The following is a 25,977-nucleotide window of genomic DNA, read 5'->3' on the forward strand; positions in this document are numbered from 1 at the left end:
GAATCAATTTTACTCCTGGAACATCTTCCTCTTGCAACTTTTTTTTTATGATAGGGAAAGATTGTAATTGCTACAAAAGAGCGCCTATTGTGCGTTGGATTTGTCATTTTGTCCCTGAGTGTCACATTTCGGAGGTTTCATGGTCTCATCTTTATAGTAACTTTAGAAATAAAAGAAAATTTAAAAGTCCCTAGAAGATTCTAGGGACTAAATACTACTAGTAAAATTAGATTTAATTAACAAATAATTATTTAAAATAAAAATATCTCTTTCTACCACGCGAAACCATTCAAATAAATGCATAACATAAAGAACATAAAATTGTAAATAAATAAATGAACTTTGCGTAAGACACGTAACTTAACATAAAATACGTAAATATCCCCAGGCAGTAAACAATCGTTTCTCCTACCCAGCAATGCGTAAACCGGTAAACACACACAAATGAAAAGAACAGCTGATTTACAAATAACCAATGATCTCATCGTGCATAATCTGCTGACCACTTCTACACCAATCAAAACGTTCCCCTCTGACAAATCTAGTTCATCAAGAATCCCAAGATTATTCACCTCACAAATTATTTATTTAAAAATCTTCAAAACTTTACAAGTAAAAAAATACTTTATAAAAAAAAACGAGGAGATATTTGGGTTTTTTTTATAAAGTATTTTTTTCTTTGAATTTTAAAAATAAGAAAGAAAATACAATTGTAACTTCAATGTTGGCAGCAGTGCTTTACAGGTATCAATGCCACTGCCACCACAACACTTTTGAGAACTCGTGTTCACACTCGTGTGTCTGTCAGTGTAATCACTTATGGTCTAAACGTGTCGTTGTCGTCATTCTCGTCGATCGTGTGTAAATTCTCAAAAGCCGTGTGTTTGTTTTTTCCAAATTCCAAATTTTATTTTTATTTAAAAAAAAAGTAAACATTAGTGTTAACGTTTAGTTTTATGTTATCAAATGAGTGAATTGTGATTCTTACTGATAAGAAAAGAGAGTAGAAAAGAAAAAAATGCCGTTTTATAAGGAAAAACTCCTGTCACCAGGACAATTGAAAAGACTTAGTGAACACAAATATAGTTACACGAGTGCAAGTATTCTTGACGCATTTCTACAACCCTGGTGGGAATGGCTTGTGAGAAGAGTTCCAATTTGGCTTGCACCTAATCTTATTACCACCATTGGCCTCATGGTCAACATTTTCACGACTCTAGTTCTTGTTTATTACAGTCCCGATGCCAAAATCAAGGTAACATAACCTTAAAATTACTATGTTTTAATAATTTACACGATTTACATGCATGTTTATTTTTTTTTCTCTTTGAAAAAAATTATTTCTTTTAATTAAGTCATAATTGTTTAATTGAAATTTTTATTTTGCTTGAAATATCAAGTTGGCAAAAGTGTTGATTTGTCATTGTAAACAATCATAATTTTCTTTTTTTAAACGCATGGATGATTTTCATGTTTTACAGTTAATTTTCACACATAGTGACAAGTTGAGGAAAATTCTATTATTTACATTTTTTTTTCTCAATACTCTAAGGTCAAAAAGATCGTTGCGCACGCAATTGTTTATTTATTTAAAAAAGAAAAATTGCACAACTTTTTTTTTCTTATTGTTTTATATGTTTACTTTTTTTCATACCTGTTACAAGTGAATCGTACATTTTATATCGATTCTATTTAAAATTTGTTTTATTGAATTTTTATTTTTACTATTTATTTTTATAATCTTTTATATTTATTTTTTAATTTTTTTATATTTATTTATTTTTTTTATATTCATTTTATAGTTTTAAAAATTTATTTTTATATTTGTTTGTATATTTTTTTGTAATGTTAATTTTCTTAATAATAATAATAATAATAAGTTTTCTGTTTATTAATAAATCGAAACATTAATTATACAAAAACTTTTATTATGTTTATTTTCGTTATTTCGTAAAATTAAATTTATGAATAAATTTCTTGTTTTTTTTAATATATAAAATGATGTAATTTTTTTAAAAAGAACAATTGTCTCAACTTTCATTAATAATAATAATGACTTTGAGATAATATTTTTAATATTTATAATTAGTGTTCTCTTAATTCTGAACGAGTATTTTTTTATTGTTTCGAAACATTTTATATGTTTTTTAAAATATTCATTTACTCTTTTTATTCTTATCACTTAATTTTTGTATTTTTTAAAAATTTTTCTTCAATTTATAATGAATTTAAAAAAAAATATATTTATGTATTTTATTCTGATTTATAAAATTTTTTCCCTTATTTCTAAATTATGAATGAAAGATTAAAATTATCAAATTTCAACTCAATTTTCAAAAAAAGGATAATTTTTTACTTATATTAAAATTTCGCTAATGATTTTTTTTTTATTTGAAACAAATAGAATTCACATAAAATTTTATTTTTAATATTATTTTTAAATAAAAAATTTTAAACACAAAATTGATGAAATAATAAATTGAAGTTTAATAATTTCATTAAAATTTCTTGAATAAACTTGAATTTTGAATTAATTGGAACATTTTTTCTTTTAGGCACCACGATGGGCATGTTTTTTGTGTGCAGTCGGCCTTTTTGTCTATCAAAGTTTAGACTCGATCGATGGAAAACAAGCTCGACGAACAGGAACTTCTTCACCTTTAGGTGAACTTTTTGATCATGGCTGTGATTCCATTTCTACAGGTAATCAAAATCGATCTGGATTTAATTTCGAGAAAAAAAAATTCTAATATCGAAACATTCATTAGAAGAAGGAAAATAAACAAAAAAATATTCGGAGAAATTAATTTTAAAAATTGGTTTACTTCCAACTTTTCGAAATCTGAATGATTTCCTCTTCACGAAAGTCTATGAAAAAATACCACGAAAATGTGAAATTAATAATTCGAATTAAGAATTATAAACATTCATAGAACATGAATTTTTTCCGAACATAAAGATTCATAAAAAAGAAGTTGCGGAGTTAGAAACAAAAAATAAATAAGAATTGAAAATTAGAAAATAAATAAATTTTGTAAAAGTATTTTACAAATTGGAGAAAAAGGGCGAAATTTTGATATAAAAAATACTAAACTTTAGAAAAACTAATATCAAATTTAGTATAATTATAATTATATCAAATATAAAAAATATTAATTAAATTTTAATATTAAAAAATTCATATATTTTTACTAGGTTTCACAAAAGTTTTTTTAAAGTTTATTTTTTATTCAGTTTTTTATTATTATTTAGTTTTTTTTATTATTTAGTTTTTTTATTATTTAGTTTTTTTAAAGTTTAGTATTTTTCATTTAGTTTTTTATTATTATTTAGTTTTTTTAATATTCAGTTTTTTTAAAGTTTAGTATTTTTATATGCAAAATTTTGCCTTGTATTTTTTCCCCACATTGTAAAATACTTTTTAAAAAATTCATATTCTCTCTGCGTGTTATAAAATTGAAAGTTTAAACAGAAATAAATAAAATAATTTTGACTCTACTTAATACAAATAAGTATTTAATAAATTATTAAATACTTCGTATAATAAACTTATAACTATACATAGTAATAATAATAATTTTTACTAATATTAGTTTTTATTATTATTATTATTATTATTATTATTATTATTACTATATTTACTTTTTTATTATTATTTTTATTCTTTTATATATCTGATTTAATAATATTAATAGTGATAAATATTTTTTTGTGCATATATTTTATTTTTAGAAAATATCCTCTATTAGATGGAATGAATTGTAAAAACCTTGCGATTTAATCGCAGAGTATAAAATACATAGACTGCATTTACGATTGAAGTTTCAAATTACTAAAACTCAATACCAAGTGTTTATCGATTAATTCCTTCTTGAAATTTAAAAAAAAAATTGAATTCAACTTAATTTTTTAGTATTATTGTAGTTTTCTTTAATTTTTCTTTTTATTTTCTATTTAATACGTATTTATTTTTGTTTATTTCATTTTATTTGTTTTATTTAATTCATTTTATTTTATTTCATTTTGTTTATTTTTTATTTATTTTGTTTTTTCATTTATTTGCTTTATTTTGTTATTTTATTTTTACTTTATTTTATTCTCCTTATATATTATATTTATTTTTTATAAATTTTTATTTTTCCTTTAATTCTCATTTATTTTCATTTTTATTTAAAATAAGAAAAATATATTTTTCCCTTTTCATTTTTTACTAGATTTAATATTTTAATTTTTGTTTTTCGATTTGAATTTTTATTCTGAAAATTTAATTGTAAATCAAAGTCATTTGCGTTTCTAAAAATAATTTTTTCATACACATACATTATTAAAACGAGTAAATCGAGATAAGGGACTTTAAAAAAAAAATAAATAAATAAAAGATAGATATATTGTTGTGTGTGTGTGTGTGTGTGTGTGGGAATAATTGTTAATTGTTTTTAAATAGCTTTGTTCTCATTATAAAGGTAAAAAAAGCGAAAGAGCAAATTAGAGCACTTTGTAATAAATAAAAATCAGTTTCTATGCATTTTAAAAAGGAAACAATTTTTTTTACACTTTTTCAGAATTTTACTGCAAAAAAAAGAAAAATTATATTTCATAAAAATTGAAATTATTTACTTCTTTTTTTTAAAAATAATTTTTAAGTCAGTAGAGAATTTTTTTGAAATATTTTAGCAAGAATTATTTTATTATCTTTTAACTGTTATCATTAAATTCAGGGTAATAATAATAATAAATAATAATTATTATTTTTTTAAACACTAAAATTAAAGTTCAATAACGAGAGAAAAATATTGTTTTTTATTAAAATTTCTCATTTTTTCATTTTATATGATTAATCATTGAGTTAAATGAGTAAAAAAATGAATTATTTTCTGAAAAATTACTGATTTGTTTTTCTGATTTTTGATTTACAGTTTTTGTGGCAGTCTCGGCGTGTATTGCCGTTCAATTAGGTTTCCATCCAACCTGGATGTTTTTCCAGTGTTTCTGCGCTATGACACTTTTTTATTGTGCACATTGGCAAGCGTACGTTTCAGGTAATAACGAAAGAAGAATAATTTTAATGTTCCATTTAACGATACGATTGATTCTTATTATTCAAGCGGAATGACTTGCTTCTGTTTGACAATTGCTTAACTTTCTAGTCACGCCATTTATTAATGACGTAATCGCCTCTATTTTATATCTATATATAAAATATGTATATAAAATTTCAATAAAACTTTTATTTCAAGTTTTTTTTAAAATATAAAAATAAATTTAGAATTTACTTATTTATTTAAAATAAATATATTTATTATTTTTCATAATATTTATATTTATATTATTTATATTTTTTTATATTTATATGATTTATATTTTTTTATATTTATATTCATATTATTAATAATTATATTTATATTATTTATATTTATATTGTTTATATTTATATTATTTATATTTTTTATAATTATATTTATATATATTTTTATATAATTTGGTATTTTATATTTTCATCTAAAATTAATTAAATTCATTTTAGGTTCGTTGAAGTTTGGAAAAATTGACGTCACAGAAGCACAATTCACAATCATCGCGATTCATCTCATCTCAACGATATTTGGACCGGAAATATGGATGATGGAGGTTGTATTTATTTTTTTCTATTATTCTACACAAATTTCTTTTTTTTCAACTTCTCTTCTTACAGGTTTTCTTCAATTTCTGTTGGGAATTTTTTCAAAATATTTTTAAAATACGTATACAAATTTTGTTTTTATTCCCTTTTTTTAGTTTTTGATTAATGCTTTATTGCACTAGTCAAAAAATGAATATTTTTAAAAATATTTTATTTAACATCTGAAGTTTAAAACTTAAAAAAAGAAAAAATTAGACAATACAGGTTGTCATCTACTTGTCTATTTAAATTTTAAATTTACATAATTATCTTTTTAAACTCTTCAGATTTTTGTTTCTTAATTCTTTTTATGGAACATTTTTTGCATTTCAAGGTCACATATGTTTTTATTTTTTTTCTAATATAATTTCTTTATTACAATACCGAGAAATAATTTTTTTGTTTTTTTTTTTTGCTTCTTTGGTTCAATTAGCAACATTAAATATTTCTCAAACAAATAAAAAATACATTTTGTTAAATAATTACTCTTTTTTTTAAAAAAAAAGTTGTATTTTTTTTTTTTTTTTTGAGAAGACAAAATAAAATTTGTTTTTAATCGATTTTTTACCAAAATGAATTAAAATTCGGTACTTTATGAATTAGATTTATAAATAATTTATAATCTAAAAATGAGAATTATGAAAATTAAAATTAAAAAATTAGAATTTAAATTTTTTGATTTTTAAAAAATGAAAAAGGCTTCACACTCATCTACTAAAACCTACTATTTACTAATTTTTTTAATGATACTTTTTTTTAGATTTGTGCCACTAAAAGCTACTTTTTTCTTTTTTTTTAGCATTTACACTACTTTAAATCCGCCAATAATTGAAATAAAATAATTATTTTTAAAAATAAAGTTTTAAATTATTTTTAATATTTACTATTTTTAAAATTTTACAAAAATAATTTAATTATTTAAAAACCAATTTTTAATCAAATTCTTGAAAAAAATTCAATTATTTGTAAAAATAATTTTCAGAGAAATTCAATTATTTAAAATAGACAATTTAAAAAAAAATATGTTTTGAAAGAAATTTAAATATTTTACAATTTTTTTTTTAAATTCTCCGAAAAAATTTAATTATTTTAAAAATTTTCAACAAAGAATTCTTCAAAAATTTCAATTATTTAAAAAAATTTTAGTAAAATTCGTTACAAGAATTCAATTATTTTCATAAATAATAAAATTCATTGACGGATTTAAATTATCTTTAATTTGAATATAATTTTAAATCAATTCCTCCTGAATTGCAATTATTTCTTAGAAATTTTATTAAAATTCTTTGAAAAATTTTCGAGTTAAATTTTCAGTCGTGAAATTTAATTTTTCGATAGATACTTTTTACCACTTTTTTCATTTATAAATCTACTTTTTGCTACTTTTTTTTAAATTTATAATCGAGTGTGAAGCCTGAAATTAAAAAAAAAAAAATTAGATACAACACTAATTAATTGTATTGTTAATTTAATTACAATTAGTTAACTAATTAGATTCTACTAAATTAACAGTTAATAAAAAATAATTTAATAAATTAAATTTACATATTAAATAAAATGTTGAATTGATTGAAAATTAAAAATCTAAAAAGCAGATCTACATTTTCGAACTCGAAATAAGAAAATAAAAAACGGGATTATAGAAATGATGGGTAGGAGTTGAAATATGTATTATTTTTCTTTTTTTTTCTTTTTTTTTTTTTTTTGAATTCATTGAGAACATTTCTTGCAGATACCATTTATAGAAGGTTTTCAGTTTAAATATTTGATAGGAGTGATGACAATAATGGGTGCATTGGCAAACTTATACACAATGTTCTCGGTGATTTTCACCGGCGGAATAGGGAAGAACGGTTCGACTGTTGCCGTAAGTTTTATTAGTTAGAATCATGGCAAAGAAATTTTTTTTTTTTTTTATTGGGATGCGATGAAAAAATTAAAATATATATTTAATTTATTCTGGGACCGGCATGGCATGAGGAGCGGCTCTCAAATTAACCGACACAGTAATGCATTTTGTGTTATAATAATTATTACTATTATTGCGTTTATAATAATAATTATAATAAATTATTTTCATTTCTATTATTGTTATTAATTTATTTTTTTAAATTTTTATTATTTTATTTTTATTATAATTTTTTATCTTATTAATCTTTATGTACTAATTTTTACTTATACTTTTATCAATTTTTTTTACTACTGTTTTGATTTTTTTTTATTTGAAAGTTTAGGAATTGTTTCGATTTCCGTTTATGTTCAAATTATTATTTTCATTATTATATTATGTTTTACTAGTTTATTACTTTTTTATTATTAATAAGTAATGATATTAATTTATGTTAATAATATTACTATTAGGTATTATTATTATTATTATTATTATTATTATTATTATTATTATTATTATTATTATTATTATTATTATTATTATTATTAATTTTATTATTATATTATTATTATAATTTTTTTTTTAATTTGCATTATTAACAATTATTATTATTACATATTATTAATTTATTACTCATTATTATTTTTATTATTTACATATTTTTAAAGATGTTAATATTGTTTCGACTTGTGATAATTATTTATAAAAGATGTTCAGAAACATTCCATTGCAAGTCCATTTATTTTTATTAATATTATTATTATTATTATTATTATTACCATTATTTTAATTAATTATATTTCTACTAATGTGGAAACTGTTTATCTATCCTCTTTTTTTCTACTTCTGGAAAAATTCGTCCACTACAAAATTTTCCCTACTTTCTCCTTTTAAAAAAATTGCACTTTCCTTTTTTTTTAAAAATTGGTTTTCTTGCGTTTTTCAAAATTAATTTTTATAGATGGATTCATTTCACGCGATTGTGTAGGTATATCCTTAAATTGAACAATTTTTTTTTATTTGCATTTTTTTTTACTAGCGACACAATCCTTGCTCGGTAAGAATTCACTCCTGTACTTATATTATATATATATTGATTGTATGAATCTTAACTAAATTTTTTTTCTATTAATTTACATTTACTTATTTATTTTAAAAATTCTAAGTATAGGTGGTTTAGGAAAAATTAGCGAGAAGAGAAATTTTCCTCCTTTTTTGAGAGAGGAATTAAATTTGCAAGAATATATTTTTGGTTTTATGAAAATATATTAAAAAAAAACCGGATTGTTTATTAGAAATTTATTAGGTTTTTAGGTAATTTATTTGTTTACTTATTTATTTATTTGTTCGATTTTGATTATAATCTAAAAATGAGAATTATGGGCAAAACTGAATGAATAAATAATTAAGAAATAGTTAATAAATAATAATTAACGAAAATTGAATAAATAAATTTAAATATTTTAAATATATTAAATTTATTTAAATAATTAAATAAATACTTCCGACATTTTAAAACAGCGAGGAAATTAAAAGAAAGCGAATTTTTTTATAAAATTCGATAAAAAAAGGGTAAAAGAATTCGATAATTGGAAAATTCAAAATGGCGGATACAATATGGCGGCTAAAAGAGCAAAATGGCAGTTATTTCTCCCCAATTCACCTTTTTCACCCATTTTGAAAATTTTGTCCTTTATTTTACAATTTTGTCCCCTTTTTTCAGTTTTCGAATTTGAAATTTTAAACTTCAGGAGGAAAAATTTTTTTATTTCCTCTTTTCGATTTTTATTTTTATAAAATTTTTTGCTTAAAAGAATTATTTTAAAAAAGTAGAGATTAATTTATGAAATATTGACTTCTTTTCAGCTTCAATTATTTTTCTGGAATTCTATCAAAAATTTTGATATTTTGCAAAATTTGTCGCTTCAAGTTTTCAAAAGATTAAAATTTTTATTTTCGTTTGTTTTCGAATTTAAAATTAAAATTTGTGTTTGGTAAATAAAAATCTTTTTTTTTTTTTTTTTTTTTTTTTGTAACGATGGTTTTATTTTAACAATAATTATTCTTTTCGTTTGTAATAATTAAAATTATTGATGTTAACTATTTTTTAGCAACAAAAAAGTAGTTTTTATTATTTTTTCAAAGATGGAGAAATTTTGGAGAAAAGTGAAGCGGCTTTTTAATTTGACGAAAATATGGAATACTGTTCACTGTTTTTTTTTTTTTAAATAACTTGTCGAATAATTGTAAATTTGTTTAGATCCCAATTCCTGGCCTGAATGTAACATTGAATCAAGGTGTAATGGTAATTTTTACCGCCGGCTTTCTACAACTTTTCATTCAGTTCTGTAAAGTCTTTGAATCCGGCGGGGTCGGAAAAAATGGATCCACCACTGCCGTAAGTTCCGATTTTTGGTCAAAAAAAAAAAAAAAAAAAATCTCCAAAAATTCAATTTTTTTTTATTTTTTGTTTCTCCAGTTATTTTTTTATTTTTGAAGTTTGGAAACCTTTTTTCAATATTTAAATCATAATAGGAAATTATTTAAAAATTTTTCTTTCTTTACATTATGTAAATATATATTTTTTTTAATTTAAAAAATTTATTTATTTATTTTTCTAATATTTTTGAGTTCTTGAAAATAAAATTTAAAAAATATGATAAAAATTCTTAGGAAAATGTTGCAAAATAAATTTTGAAAATAATCATTGTAAATATTCAAAGAATAATAGAAAGAAAGTTATGTAAATTAATCAATAACGATTGTATTGAAAAAATTCTTTTGTCACCACTGAGTAATATTATTCTTGTAATTTTAAATTGACTTCTGTTGAAATCATTTGAACAATAAATTATTTGTTTCATTAATTTTACATAAACATGAATTTTACAAATATCGATTTCAATAAATTGTTTCTTTCAATTAACGATTTAGCAGTTTAACTTTTTCTTTTCTTTTAAAAAAATTTTCTTCTTTTCTTTTTTTTTTTATAAAAATTGAAGAATTAATTTTTTTCAAAATTTAAGATTCAACATTATTTCCATTTAGGAATTTTAGAAATTAAATAAAAGGAAATGAAAATTAAAATTAAAATAAAATTGAAAATTTTAATTATTATTATTTAGATTAAAATATAAATGCAAAATTAGAAAAAAAAAAATTTATAATTTTAAAAGTAAATTATGTGATTATCCAAAGGAAAAGTTACGTTACTCTCGTTACACAGCAAAAAATTTGAGGTTATGATCGTAAACATAACCTAAAATTTTTTACCGCGTAAAATACCTTTCACCATGGAGCGTCACATATTAACTTTTCTGATAATATCATTCGTCTTAATATTAGGTTGAGTCCACAATAGACAGCGTTAAGGAGATTGAGCTACTTAAGACCATCGATAATCTACTTAAGACCATTGATATCAATGGTGTTAAGTAGCTCAATCTCCTTAACGCTGTCTATTGTGGACTCAACCTTAAACAAAATTTTACGCAACATTTTTTTAATTCTTATTATAATTATTTTCACGATTTAAATAAATATGCTTAGTGCTTACTGATAATTTCTTTCGATACCCGAAGTATTATTTGAAAATTTACTAATTTAATGTTTATTCTGCTTTTTTTTAATTATTTTTACAACTTGGAGAAAGTTTTAAATTAAAAAACTCTTCAGAGAGTTTTGCTTTTGACTCTTTTTTTTAAATTGCAAAAAAGGAATAAATAATATTTATTTTAATGGGAACATTTTTGTACCAGTTTTACAATTTTATATTTTAATAAAATTAATAATTCACTTTTGATTTGAGAGAATTTGTTTTACAGTCATTTTTTTACAATTCATTAGTTTTTATTATTCATTATTTTATTATTAATTCATTAAATTTCACATAAAATTATTTTTTTGAAATAATTTTTTTCTCGAGTTAAATTCCAAAACAGTGAAAATAGGTTTATTTTGTGAATAACTTTCATAACTTTATACTAACAAATATTTAAAAAATATACATGTTGTATTTATAAAAAAATTTTTAAAAAGTTGACATAACCTCACTTTTTTGATATTTTTTATTTTAACAAAAGCAGAATTAACTTTCTGTTTTTGTTCAGTTTGTAATTTGTACTATAAACATCAATAAGAATTCAGTGCAATTCACCATTTTTACGACTGTCGACATTATTCGAAGATTAGAAAAAATTTTTTTTAATGAGCGTCGTTCAAAGTTGCTAATGAGATAGAAAAGAACAGAAATAACTGTCTGTCCTTTTCTATCGCATTGTACAGGGCTCGAACTAGGTCCGTAAATCCCGTAAAAGTCCGTAACTTTGCTTGAAGTCCGTAAAAGTCCGTTTTTTTGAAAAAAGGTCCGTAAAGTCCGTAATTCGATTGAAAAAGGTCCGTAAAGTACGTAAATTATACGATATAATTCGGATAATTTTAGAGAAATTACAAATGATTGAAGGAATTCAATTATTTTCAAAAGTAATAAAATTCTTCGCAAAAATTCAATTATTTTCAAAAATTTTTAAAAATTCTCGTCAAAATTTCAATTATCTTTAGAAATAATTAAATTCTTCTCCGAAATATCAATTATTTTCAAAAATTTTAATAAAATTCTTAGAAAAATTTCAATTATTTTCAAAATTTTTCCTCAATTCAATGATTTTTAATAGGTATCTATACTATTCTAATAAAATTTTCCAAAAGAATTCAATTATTTAAAAAAAATCTACTAAAATTCTACACAAACCTTTAATTATTTTCAAAAAATAATAAAAATTTTACAGGAATTTCATTATTTACAAATTTTTTTTATAAATTTCTTCGCAATATTCAATTATTTTCATAAATAATAAAATTTTTACAGGTATTTAATTTTTTTGGCAAATAATAAAATTCTTATTAGGAATTCAATTATTTTAATAAATAATAAAGCTAATTGCAGAATTTCAATTATTTTTAATACAATTTTAATCGAATTCCTCGAAAAATGTAATTATTCTTAAAAATTTTATTAAAATTTATCAAAGAAATTTAATTATTTGAATAACCTTTGCTACAATTTATTTATTACAATTTAAATATTATTTTTAATAAATTTTTAATTAAATTTCTTTAAAGAATAATATTATTGCATTCAGAATTTTTAATGCAATTCTTTGCGTAAATTATTAATTATCTTTATAAATAATAAAATTCTTCTCTAAAATTGAATTATTTTCAAAACATTTAATAAATTTCTTGGCAAAATTTTCATTATTTTCAAAAATTTTCCCTAATTTAATTATTTTTAATATCTACTATTTTAATAAAATTTTGCAAAAGAATTCAAATTAGTTGAAAATTGATTGATACAATTCTTTAAAAGAATTCAATTTTAAGAAACATATGTAATTACACTGCAAGCCCGATCAGCGGTCAGCTCCGGGGGTGCTCGACCGCTGATCGGGCGTAAACATATAGGACCGTACGAACTGTTTTATGATGGGTTACCATTACTTGACTACTGAATTTTTTTTTAAGGGGCCAGAGCGTCTTTAATGTATACGCTACTGCCACAACTTTTCGACTCCCTTATGGCCCCTCGCCCGCCCCATCTACAAACGACGTAAACAAGTGACCACTGATCGGGTGACCGCTGATCGGGCTTGCAGTGTATTCAATAAATTGTTTTTTTTGTATTTAAATAATGAAATTCTCGTAGAATTTTCTGATAAAAATTGATTTAAAAATAATTAAATTTTAAAAAGGTTTCAGATTCAAATCTTTGAAAATTTGAATTTTTCATATTTTTAACTAACAATTCTGTGGAATTAATTTTTTTGAGAAATTTTAATTGCGGATTTTTTTTTATATTATTTGAAGTTTTTATTTTTTAATACATATTTAATTGAAGAATTTAAAAATAATTGAAATTTCGTAAAATTGAATATTGTAAAGAAATGGATTTGAAAATTGTCAAAGAACTTTTTCGAAAATTATTAAAAATAATCGATTTTAAGAAGAATTTTAGTTAAAAATTCTTGAAAATAATAATTGAATTGATAATGATTTTATCATTCTATCTTTAATTATTATAAAACATAAAGTAATCGATCGCTCCGAGTCGAAGACTCGGAGTTATCTATATCTTCATGTTTTTTAGTTATGAAAAAATCTAATTTATAGTTTTAAGTAAAATGTTCTCTTATATATTTTTGTCAGTAATTGGTCCGTAAATGGTCCGTAATTTTTCATTTTTGGTCCGTAAAGTCCGTATTTTTAAATACTTTCACTGGTTCGAGCCCTGCATTGAAAGCATACTCTGCAAAATGCAACCAGGGTTGGGTTGTTACGTATCACTCGAGGTTCAATTGTAAAATACCATAATTAATTGCCTCGGGATTTTACTAACCCAACCCTGTTTGTAACGTCTTTTTAGCCTTGAACATAAACCGTTGCTTTTTTGTTAAAAAAAAAATTATTTTTTTCAATTTTTAATTTTTTAACAATGTTAAAAATAATAAATCGCATGTTTATACTCCAAGTTACAAACTTGACAAAAACGAAAAGTTAAAAGCTTATTCTTAGGGGGACAATAAAAAGAGACAGAAAGTGAGGTTAGGTTGTAGAGAAAAATACAAAAATTAACAGACTATTTTTTTTTTTGTTAATTCTCAGTAAATTATGGAAAGTTTTTTAAAATCTACTTTTATAAATTTTGTCTAAAATTTTCACACATACTGTTGCAATAAAAATTTGCCTTTCGCTGTTTCTTTTTTTGCAAATAAGAGAATGGATCATAATTTTTCTACTAATCTGAAATTATTCTATATTATCTAAGATAATTTACGTAGATCCGGCAAGAGTCCTGGTGGTACGTGGACTAACTAAAAAATCCCATTAGTAAGAAAAGAATAAAGATGTGTCTATCCTTGTCTTACTAATGGAATTTTCTAGTTAGTCCACATGCCATTAGGGCCTTTGCCGAATTTTAAATTATCTTAGGTATAATAATAATAATTTATAATAATCCAATGGTGTATTACCCTGAATATTTTGAAATGCTATAAGGCTTTGGATGCAAATTCTTTTAAGGTTGATTTGAAACAGTTTGAATTTGTTTATGTAACTGTGCTAATAGAATTAACTTTACGATACTAATAATACATTTTTACATTTTCATCACAATTGAAAGAAATATTTTTTTCATAATTAAATTTAATGTTTTGGGACTCATGAATAAACTCAAGTTGTGATTTTTCTTAATCTGTTAATTCTATCGACGTTCGTTTCATTAATTTGAAATGTATCGTAATTTTTACAAATTATTATTTATACCACCAAGCAGGGCCGAATTTATACAGAGGGGCCGTCCATAAATTACGTAAGACATTTAGGGGGGAGGGGGGGTCAGCAAGATCTTACGAACAATAGGAAAAATGGCGCTAATGTATGTAAAATATCTTACGAGGGGGGAGGGGGGGTCAAATTTACCCAAAAAATGTCTTACGTAATTTATGGACAGCCCCAGAGGCAAAATAAGCAACTGCCATCTAAAATATTTTTTACAAAAAGTATAAAGAAATTTTTTTTTAAAAAGTATTTTACAAAATAATTTCAAGTGTTTACTTAAAATTTTAGTCTTGGTAAATTTTTGAAAAACCCTTTCCTTACATAGGGCCCCCTGTCAAGTAAATCCGGCCCTGATCTTAATATTTAATAAAAGTAGACGATTAATTAATATTTTTAAATATTTTATTTTTTTTTTTTTTGACAAACTCACTAAACTGATTTGTAAGTAAATTGTTAGAAACAATGGAAGTTGAAGAAAAAGTGTGTTAAGAGAAAAATTCGATAATTGAAAAAGGGGAAATTATTCTTGGAAACAGAAGTTTGGGTGTGGGATGCGCAGAATAAAGAAAATGGTCATTTGCGCATTCTAGACTCGCCTTCATTTCTATTATATTTTTTCTTACCCCCACTTTAAATTTATAATTATAATTTATATATAATTCATATTTGTAATTATAATTTAGAATTATAATTCATATTTTCAATTAAAATTTATAATTATAATATACGATTCAATTATAAGTCATTATTATAAATAATAATTATAATATTAATAATAAAAAAAAAATTATAATATAAATTATATATTATATAATGTAAAAATTGAAATTTATTCTAATTTTAATTACAAATTTTATAATAAATTTGTAAGAATAGAAAAGAAAATGGGTGAAAATTGATGGTGAACTGGAGGAGATTTAACACCATTCGAATAAATTTACCAGAATTTAAATTCAAAATTTAATTTTTGCCTAAATCGAGTTTCCTTTATACAAAATGTAATTTTACATAAATTAAGTACTTGGAGTATTATGGAAATAATATAGGAAAAGTGAGGTTAGAAATAGTAAAAAAAATTATCAGGTAAAAATAATATCAACCTTTTACTGTCTTCGGCTACCTTAACCCTCTATTAGATAAAAAAATCAACAAACTTGAACTACATTCGAATTCGAAAATTGAGAAAGGCTTAAAAATAATTTAAAAAAAAAAAGAATTAAAATACGAGAAGTAAATGTGATGATAATAATTAATTTTGAAAATTTTTAATTGAGAGAATTTCGATTTTCAATTATACAGTTGCCATACACTGGCACTGAAGTGAAGGTCTTTCCATTATGGGGCGCAGTGGGTGTCGCCGTTTTACTCGCACTGAACAGTTTGTCCGTCATTCTTGCCGGTGGTGTCGGAAAAAATGGCTCCACCGTCGCAGTAAGTCAGATTAAACCAAAAAAAAAAAAAAAAAAAAAAAAATTGTAGGTCCTATGTGTAGTGCACACTTTTTGTTTTAGAGATTCAGTTCCATGGGTTCCATGAAATTTCTCGTAATTTTTCCCTTTGAAAAAATTTTTTTATTTACTTACAGAAACCTACCCTTTTAATATTACTAAAAATTTATTCTGTTACGTTTTTACTGCAAAATTTATTTATTCACACTGTTAAATAAAAATTCTAATTTTTATGTAATTTTTTTTCTGTTATTGAATTATATTTTTTACGCTCGAGTGAAAAATAATTTATTTATTTAATAATAATTTTGTTATGATCCAGATTGGCAGTATTTTTATTTTAGAAAGTAAAATTGAATGAATAAATTTCTGTTGCATTATTATAATTTTTATTTTAATGTATTATATTTGACGCTTTTCGGTTGTAACGGAAGTGAAAATTTAATAAAATCAGAATATTTATTAATTGGAGTAAAAAATGTGTTAAATTTCGAATATTTTTGAAATTGGGGCGAAATTTTAGCTTGTGCCGCTCCTGAGTCTGGGCGCAGCCAATCAGCGACTGAGCGCTCTCCTCTCAGTCCCTGCCATCCCCACCCGGATTAGACGAATATAAAAGCCGGCGCGCGGCTAGCAACTCGCAGACGTCAACACGGTCTTGACGTGTCAACATCTTTTACATGAAATGGGCTGATTTTACGCGGGGAAAAAAATTATAGGTTATGTTTAGAAAAGTTTTTACTTCATTTAAGATTCATTTTTGAAGTCAAAAACAATTTTTAGTTACTATTTTAAATACTAAACGATAAATGAAAATTATTTTTAAATTCAAGTAATTAAAACCGAATCATTAATTGAGTAAAAATATTTCTAAATATAAATAATCATTTTTTGCCAACCAAAGTTTTTTTTTAACAAAAAGCGTCATGTATATTATTTCTTTTTATTTTTAAATAAATATTAGATTTGTTTTCAGTATTATTTTATTAAAATTTGTAATAACATTAAAATTATTTTTATTATTATTTCGTTTCACTTTAAAATTTTTAGGATCCCCAGCTTTATTATTATTATTATGAATTTTTCCCATTTGTAAAAAATTTAATTTTTTTTAAAAACATTTTTCTTCTTTTTTAAAAATTTTTTAAAAAAAAGTAACCTGGATCTGAATCTCTCGAATACAACAAACAATTTTTCAAACACATTATCGTTTTTTCAGTGAGAAGACAAGAGAGTCATTTTTTCAAATATCCTACATTTTTATTCTCTTCCTTAACAATAAAAATTCCTGTGTAAAATAATCCTGAAAAAATTTCCCTCTACTAATAGTTTTATAGAATTTGCATGCATTTGAATGGACTTTTTTCCTTTTAATTGTTGCATGAAAATTAATTAGAAATGCTTGATGCTTTTTTGTAATTAAAAAAAAAAAATTTATATGCTGTGTTGCAAAAGTATTTTTTGTACATTTTGCATGCGATAATTATTTATTTCCTCTACAGCTTTTGCTTTTTTGGAATAAGGGAGTTGTTAATTTTATTAATAATTTGTGATAACGAGGTAATAATTTTTACTGTTGAATTTGTTCTGTTCTTAATTTTATACAATAGACTTTATTTTTTTTTGTAATATTTGGATATATTTATTGTTTATAAAATATATTTTTGTACCAAATATTTTTAATAAATTTTTTTTTTTAAATTCGCTTTATGGTATAATTACTTTTTTTAGCATTTTTAATTTGAATTTTCATTAAATAATTGAAAATTTAATTTTCATATCGTAAGAAATGGCTTTTACATGTTAGAATAATTATTTTGTTATTTGTACTTTAGACTATTTTTTATAAATTATTTTTTAAAATTATTCTATTTCAAATTTATTTTGTTCGTTTATTTTACTTCTTCAAGAAGAGATTTCTCTGAGAGGGTAGTTTTTCTGTTTCTTTTAGGGAACTTCCGTTTTGTCGCCGATTATTCCATTGGCCTTTGTCGTTGTACCGGCTTTCATAATATACAGAAAAAGTGCGGAGCACGTTTACGAAAATCATCCCGTACTTTATATTCTTGCGTTTGGAATGGTCGCCGCCAAAGTTACAAATCGTCTCGTTGTGAGTATTTTTCTCAACTTTTTTTCCCTTTAAGATAAAAATTAGAATTTTTCTCTACTTTTTTTTTTCCTTTAAGATCAAAATGTGCGCTTCGAGGATTAAAATTTTAAAACACTTTTTTTTTGTTAAATAATAAATCATACACGATATTTAAGTAATTTTTTTTCAAGAAGGAAAAACAATTTACGAAATAAAAAATTTTTTTTTTTTTAGGTTGCGCACATGACAAAAAGCGAGATGAAATATTTTGATAGTTCACTTATTGGACCAGCGATGTTGTTCTTCAATCAGTACTTCAATTTCTTCATCAAGGAGTACTTTGTTTTGTGGCTGTGTTTTGTAAGTTTATTTCTCAAAATGTTTACTTTTTTGGGAATATTTTCATATTTCTATGTTTTAAATACTTTTCTTATTTTTTCTTTTTTTCTTATTAAAAATCAGAAAATTATTTAGGATGAGGAAAAAAGTCGAAAGTTTGTCTTGAAATCAGGGAAAATTCAGAGAAAAACAAAATTAAATTTTTGTCGCAACCCTGTTTTTAATTTAGGCCTCAAATAAAGTTACTAATTAATAAAGATTTTTTTTTTTTTTTTTTTTTTTTATAGAACAGAATGTAATAATTAATTTTTGTTTTCGCTTTTTTCTCCGCAGATATGGGTGACACTTGACTTGATGCGATATTGCTCGCAAGTATGCATTGAAATTTGCGAACACTTGAATATTCAATTATTCAGGATACCAGTGATTGATCATCGCACAAATTCACAGCAAGCGGAGAAAAACGGTACTACCACTACTACTAATAGGACGCTACGTACTAGGTTACAAAAAAAGTATCACTAGCAAAAATTATCATCATCTGTGATATAATGAATGCGCTGAGCGGTTTCCAAAAAAAAAAAAAAAAAATGATAATTTCGCCCCTCATTTTCTCTCTCTCTCTCTCTTTCTCTTTTTTTCTCACAATATTGTACATACACACTTGAAAAAAAATCAAAAAAACGAAAATCAAGGGACTGCTTTTCATTCGTTATATTTATATTTATAAAAATAAAACAAAAAACGCCAAGCTCACTTCTCTTCCAAATAGTAGCATTAAAGTTGAAAAGAAAAAAAAAGTCAGCGCCAATTATAGCCTACTAGAACACAATAATATATTTTTCTTCAACCCCCTTCGTGAAAATAATTTATTTACGAAAATACGGAACAAGAAAAGAAAACCTATTTAGCAAAAATAATTCTTTTTTTAAATTATGTTCTTGATTATATTTTCTTTTTTTCATTGTTTTTTTTTTTTTTTTGTTATCTCCCTTCTTTACTAAAAAAAACTCGGAAAGTATAAAATTCCAATTTATTAATTAATTCATACCGATGAATGATAGGTATATAGATTAAATGTATAAAAAAAGAAAGTTGTGATTTGTGTGTGAAAAATTGTTAATAAATTTTTATTTCTTAGAGAAAAGTTAATTATATTCTTCAGGGTTAAATTTTAGGGAAATGTTTAATTTTTTTCTTAAATTTTAGAAAATCTTTTCTTTTTATCATTAAACGTCCTGAAATGTGTCTGTCCAGTGTTTAATCCTTATAAAGTTTAGAAAAAGGCGCAAATAGAGAGATATTTTCGTATTCGCTAAATAATTCAATTTTTAACATTTTTTTTGTTTGTTTGTAAAAAAAAGAGGCAAAGAACAAATTGAAAATTGTGTTCCTAATGAATATCAAATTGAATTCTTTTTTTGAATTATTCTTTGATTATTTCTTTTTTATTTTTTTTTACTCTTTTTACATTTTTTACTTTTTTTAAATTTATTTTACTTATTTTTACTTTTTCAACTTTCTTTCACTTTTTTTTTACTTTATTTTACTTTTTACAATTAATATTTTTTAAATTAGCGTTTCGTTGGTAAATTTTGGTTTATTTTTGAATCTTTTTTTTATTTGGAAGATGTGAGCAATTCGTTTAGTTAAAAAACTTTACTAACTGTTGTAAAAAAAAAAATTTCTAATCGCATGCTTGCTTTACTTGCTTTTTCGAAGATGATCAATTTTTTTTCTTAATTAATTTTCAACTATTAAGGAAATTAAAAAAAATTTTTTTTTAGATATTTATCAGCTTATCATTAATTAACGAACCGAACTTTTGAATTTTGGTTGAAGAATACATGTAAATAGTTTTTTTTCGAAAAGGAAATTACTTTTTTAAAAATGTCTTTTTAGTTAATTACTTCAATTTTTATTACTATTTATTTATTTTTTAACTTTATTTTATTTTTTGGAAATTTTTCATTCTTCTCATTTATTTATTTATTTCTCTCTTTATCAAATTTATTATTCTAGAAATATTAATTTCTTTTTGAAAAATTTGATTTAAATTTTTGAATATTTATTTTATTTTTTAAGAGTTGAGTTTTTGTAATTTAAAAAAACACAAAATTAAATTTTTTAATTTATAATTTAAAATTGAAATCGAAAACTTAAAAATTCATAAATTTAAATGATTAATTTGAACTTAAAATTAAAACAAAAAATTTAAAAAATGTTATATTTAAATTAAAATTTGTATTTTAAAATTAAAATTGAACTGAAATTAAAGAATTAAAATTTTTAATTTAAAATTTTATTTATTTATTTATTTATTTATTTAAAATTAGATAAAAATTAAAAATTGTTAGTTTGATATTAAAATTTACAATTTACAAAATTTTTTTAAAACTCAAATTCAAATAAACATAAAAAATTTAAATATTTGAACTAAAAAAATTAAATTAAATTAAAAATTGTTAGTTTAACATTAAAATTTGTATTTTAAAATTAAAATTCAAATTAAATTAAAAAGGTAAAATTTGTAACTAAAAATTGGAATAAAATTTAGAATTTAAATTTAAATGAACATAAAAAATTTAAATATTAGAACTAAAAAATTCAAATAAAATTAAAAATTGTTAGTTTGACTAACAAATAAAATTATAAAGTTAAAATTTGTAACTTAAAATTGTATTAAGATTAAAAATTGTTAGTTTGATATTGAAATTTAAAATTTACAACATTTTTTTAAAAACTATTTAGAGTTTAAAATTCAAATTCAAATGAACTTAAAACATTAAAATTTTTTGAACTGAACATATAAAATATAAAATTGTTTGATTGACATTAAAATTTGTATTTTAAAATTAAGATTCAAATTAAAATGAAATTAAAAAGTTAAAATTTGTAACTTCAAAATTCGAATGAAATTAAAAAATAAAAATTTGCAACTGAAAATTAAAATAAAATAAAAATTATTTTAGTTTGGCATTAAAATTTGCAATTTAAAATTAAAATTCAAATGAAATTGAAAAATTAGATTTTGTAACTTAAAATAAAAAATAAACTAAAAAATAATAAATAATAAACCTAAAAAAATAAAATTTGTAATTTAAAATTAACTACATTTTCGAAATACCTATTTTTGAAAATACAAAAGCAATAAAATTTCTTTTTAAATAATAAAAAAAACAATTTAATGGTTGAAATTATTTTTTTCTGTTATTTGCTAAGAACACAATTTTCACTATTTTTTTTTTTTCATCTTCTTTCCGTTCAATTGAAATAATTTTTGTATATTTTCTTCGATGCACTTTGCAAAAGAAAAACCATAGTTACCTTTCAAATAATGTAGACATGTGTAAATATTTTTTCCTTAATGCAAAACAGCTGTCACGCTTCTTAACAGTTGTTTTTCACGTGGTATTTCTTTATATTTATTTATTTTTCTTTTTCTAGAAAAAACTACTATTATAAGAGATTTAAGAATATTGACAATACTTGTTCGCACTGTGTCCTAAAAAAATTATTTTCAATTTGTCAGAAAAAATTTCTTCGACTCTAAATTTTCTTAATTTTTAAAAGTTTTTCAAAAAAAAAAAAAATTGTCTTGTTTTCATTTGCAGGATTTTTTTATAATTTTTTAACAAATTATTTTTGTTTTAATTTTCTCTAATGTTACAAACGTAGATTTGCGGTAAAAATTTTTAATATTTATACAAATTTTATAGATTAAAATTTTATAAAAGAAAAATATTACGAGAGGCAATAAAAAAGAAAATTATTGTAAATTTCAAATTTTACAGAAAATTTTAATTGTTAATTCAAAGAGATTTGTACTTAGAGTCGAAGAAATTTACTAATTTTTAATAAGTAAATATTTGTAAACTGTAGCTTATAAATATTAGTTAAGTACCAATTTTTTAAAAATTACACTTTCAGTTTTTTTTTTTTAAATTTATTAAAATATTTTCAAATTGTGATAGAATCGAAAACCGGATAAATAGCAAAACATGTTAAATAATAAAATTTAAAAATAATCAAAATAAATAAAATCACTAAATTTATTATTATATAAAAGCATAAAAATTCTCTTTTAGATTCAAGTTTATATTTCTTAGTTTAGAAAAAAAGTGTTTTTTTTTCCTTTTTTTAAAGATTTATACAGAGCTAAATTCAAAAATTTTCTCTATTATTGTACATATTTATAAATTATATACGTACATTATATATTTAAAAAAAGGCGTTTTTTAAGTTCGCGTGATTGAATAAAATGAAAAAAAAATTATTAATACGAAAATTTTCGAGGAAAAAAAATAAAAATTTATTTGAAAAATTTGCAGAAGAAAAAACAGACAAGTACCTTAATTATTTATCGAGACGATTTAAAGTCTTTTTTGTAAAGGTACGAAAAATATTATTATTATTATTATTATTATTATTATTATTATTATTATTATTACGAAAATTGAGTGTTGTACATGAAAATTGATGCGTTCAATTTAAAATAATTTTCATTGAATAAAAATAACTTGTTCGATAAACAAATAATATTTCGAGAAGTGAGTGATTGGAACATGATTAATCGACTTTAGAAAAAAGATAGAAAGAAAAAAATTTGAAATTAATATTAAATAATTAAGAAGCTGATTTTTAGTTAACTTTTTTTTTATTTTAGAATAATTTAAAACAAGCTGTTAAATAAAAATAGTTTTTTATTATTATTTCCCAAATTTTTTTTTTTAATTTATTTTTCTACGGATTTTATGTATTAATTTTCAATTATTTTTCTAGGAATAAACATTTTTTTTATTATTTTCCTGTTTAAAAAAAGAAAAATTTTAAATGTTTAAAAAATTGAATTTTAATTTTAAATAAACAACAGGTTTTCTATTAAAAAATACTATTTTTTACAAATAAAAAATACTATTTTTCCCCAAAGAATAAAAAATTTATTTTTAAATTTTTAGTTTAATTTTTAATTAAAAAATAATTAAAAAAAAATCTTATGCTTTATTTCTAACTATTTTTCTACAAGGAATTAAAAAATGGTTAATAGTTTCATTTAGTACAAAGTAATTAATTTTTTTAATTTCATTTATTTATTTATTTATAACATTAACGGGAAATTAAATTGGAAAAATGTTCGTTAGATTTCTAAAAAAAAAAATTAAAAATTTATCATAGTTGAAAAAAAGAATTTTATGTCGATTTGTCATGTTTTGTTCGCTTATTTCCCGATAAAATTTGTTTTATTTAAGAAAGAAAAAATGCGAATTCACTTATTTCCTTGTTCTTCAATTTTGAAGCGTGCATGAAAAAAATGAAAAATTGAGGTATATTAATATTTTCGTCTGCATGATTTTTTTTTTATTTTTGATTATGGTACTTGTGCTTTGAGGCTTTTTATTAATTTGCAATGAATTGCTGCACGCCTATTAGACTTTCGCTAATTTTTACCTTCAAAAAAACTTCATTTTCTTTTAACTGTTGCCATCTATTTAAAAAAAATTCTTGTAATTTATAGCAATTTGCAAATTTATCATTTTTTTAATCTTTTATGTTTTTTCTAATTATTACCTTTCAATTTTTTTTTTTTTTTTTTTTAATGAAAGCCTAAATAGAAAAATTTTACTTCTGAGCAAATTTATTTGAAAATTTTATTGCTGTTTTGTAAATAGTTTCTTTTAAAAATAACTTCAAAATAATTTAAATAATAACAAATTTTTTGATTGAATTTTTCATTTAGTTGGCAAGCATGATTTTAAGACGCATGGACATTTTTTACTATAATTTAGATTGATTTTTTGATTTAAATTTATATTGATAAATAATATATTAAACAGAAACGAATAATTGATTAACAATTTTTTAATGAGTGACAAATTAATTATTAATTTGTTAATAAATAATAAATTAAAAATTAGTTGAAAATTTTTAATTTTTTTTTTACTTATTTATTATAAAAATTAAATTAATTAAAATTTAATTATTAGTTAAAAATAAATAATTAATTTATTTTGTTACTAAAAATTAAATAATAATAAATAATTAATTGCCTTTTAAAAATTAGATGTTTGCTGCAACTTTATTTTTATCTTGTGTTTAATTAAAGTCACGTGTGCCAATTGAATAATGAAAAAAATAAAAATTATTTTTGCATGATGAGTTTTATTTGCAGTGAAAACGGTCGTGGAGAAGGAGAAAAATCTATTGAACGAGGACAATAGCGGCGGCGATACTTCCCTCGATCTTTGATATTCGGAGTTTCGCATAGTTATAGATGACGAGAATTCAAAGAACTCTTCAGATTAAAGAAGATTTTAATAAGCAATAATTTTTTTGCTACAAGTATATTTGTAATTTTTTTTTCTCGTTTAAATTCGAAATTTTGTAATTTTTATATATTTAAAATACAGCAACGAAATTTTTTACGAAACATGATTCTTGAAATATTCACACAACAATAATAATAATTTTAATAATATTTTTTTTAAAATTATAAATTAAAATTTAAAAAATTAAAAAAAAAATAATAATTAAATTAATTAATTAATTTATTAATTAAATTAATTTTTTTTTATTAAAATAAAATTTTGGAAATTAAAGTTTCAAAACAATATTTTAAAAATTAAAAATTATATTTTTAAAAATACAAACTAAAAATAAAATTAAAAAAATTAAATCTTAGGAAGTAAAACAAAATTTTTAAAATTGACATTCTTGTAGTATTTTTTATTATAAATAAATTTTATTATTTCCTATATTTTTCATCTCTTCTCGAAATTTTAAATTTATACATTTTTTTTTTTTTGAAGAATAAAATTAATATTATTTTAAATATTAACAAGAATCATGTTTTCATTGCATAGTCATTCTCATCTTAAGTCATTGTAGATATAATTTTCCACTATTGTAGAATTAATAGCAAAATGAAATATTAAAAAATTTTTTTTTTAATAAAGAATCGGCCAGACAGTCAAATGAAAAGTTAGTCCAAATATTTTCGTATTTTTTTAAAACACAATTTGATATTAAAAATTATTGTGAAATTATTTTTTCTCTTCTGAACATTATACCTAGTTCAATTTTATTTTTAAAAACTTTTTTTATTTTTTAAAAAATTGCAACTCTTTTAATTGTTCAAAGTGAAAAAATGAAATATTTCATTTTCCAAATTTTTAAAATAATAAATTATATTTTGATTCAGAGTTCATAATTTTTTATG

General features: G+C 21.5%; 1 protein-coding gene across 4 annotated transcripts; it reads left to right on the forward strand.

Annotated features, from left to right (window-relative positions):
* The first annotated feature begins 746 nt into the window (after positions 1 to 746).
* LOC122509628 (cholinephosphotransferase 1) lies at positions 747 to 25,232 on the forward strand. Of its 4 annotated transcripts, XM_043623826.1 has the most exons (11): positions 749 to 1,255; positions 2,556 to 2,703; positions 4,917 to 5,039; positions 5,525 to 5,628; positions 7,392 to 7,526; positions 9,811 to 9,948; positions 16,185 to 16,316; positions 18,285 to 18,443; positions 18,657 to 18,782; positions 19,095 to 19,227; positions 24,931 to 25,232. In XM_043623826.1, exons 1-11 carry the CDS (start codon positions 1,019 to 1,021, stop codon positions 25,005 to 25,007), a joined length of 1,512 nt encoding a protein of 503 aa, XP_043479761.1. In that variant the 5' UTR covers positions 749 to 1,018; the 3' UTR covers positions 25,008 to 25,232. The 4 variants fall into 4 exon arrangements, with proteins under 4 accessions (XP_043479758.1, XP_043479761.1, XP_043479760.1 ...); XM_043623823.1 differs by lacking the exons at positions 7,392 to 7,526; positions 16,185 to 16,316 and having other exon boundaries at positions 747 to 1,255; XM_043623825.1 differs by lacking the exons at positions 7,392 to 7,526; positions 9,811 to 9,948 and having other exon boundaries at positions 751 to 1,255.
* Positions 25,233 to 25,977: the final 745 nt, after the last annotated feature.

Source organism: Leptopilina heterotoma, unplaced genomic scaffold (assembly GCF_015476425.1).
Source record: "Leptopilina heterotoma isolate Lh14 unplaced genomic scaffold, ASM1547642v1 Lhet_61, whole genome shotgun sequence".
Lineage (NCBI taxonomy): Eukaryota > Metazoa > Arthropoda > Insecta > Hymenoptera > Figitidae > Leptopilina > Leptopilina heterotoma.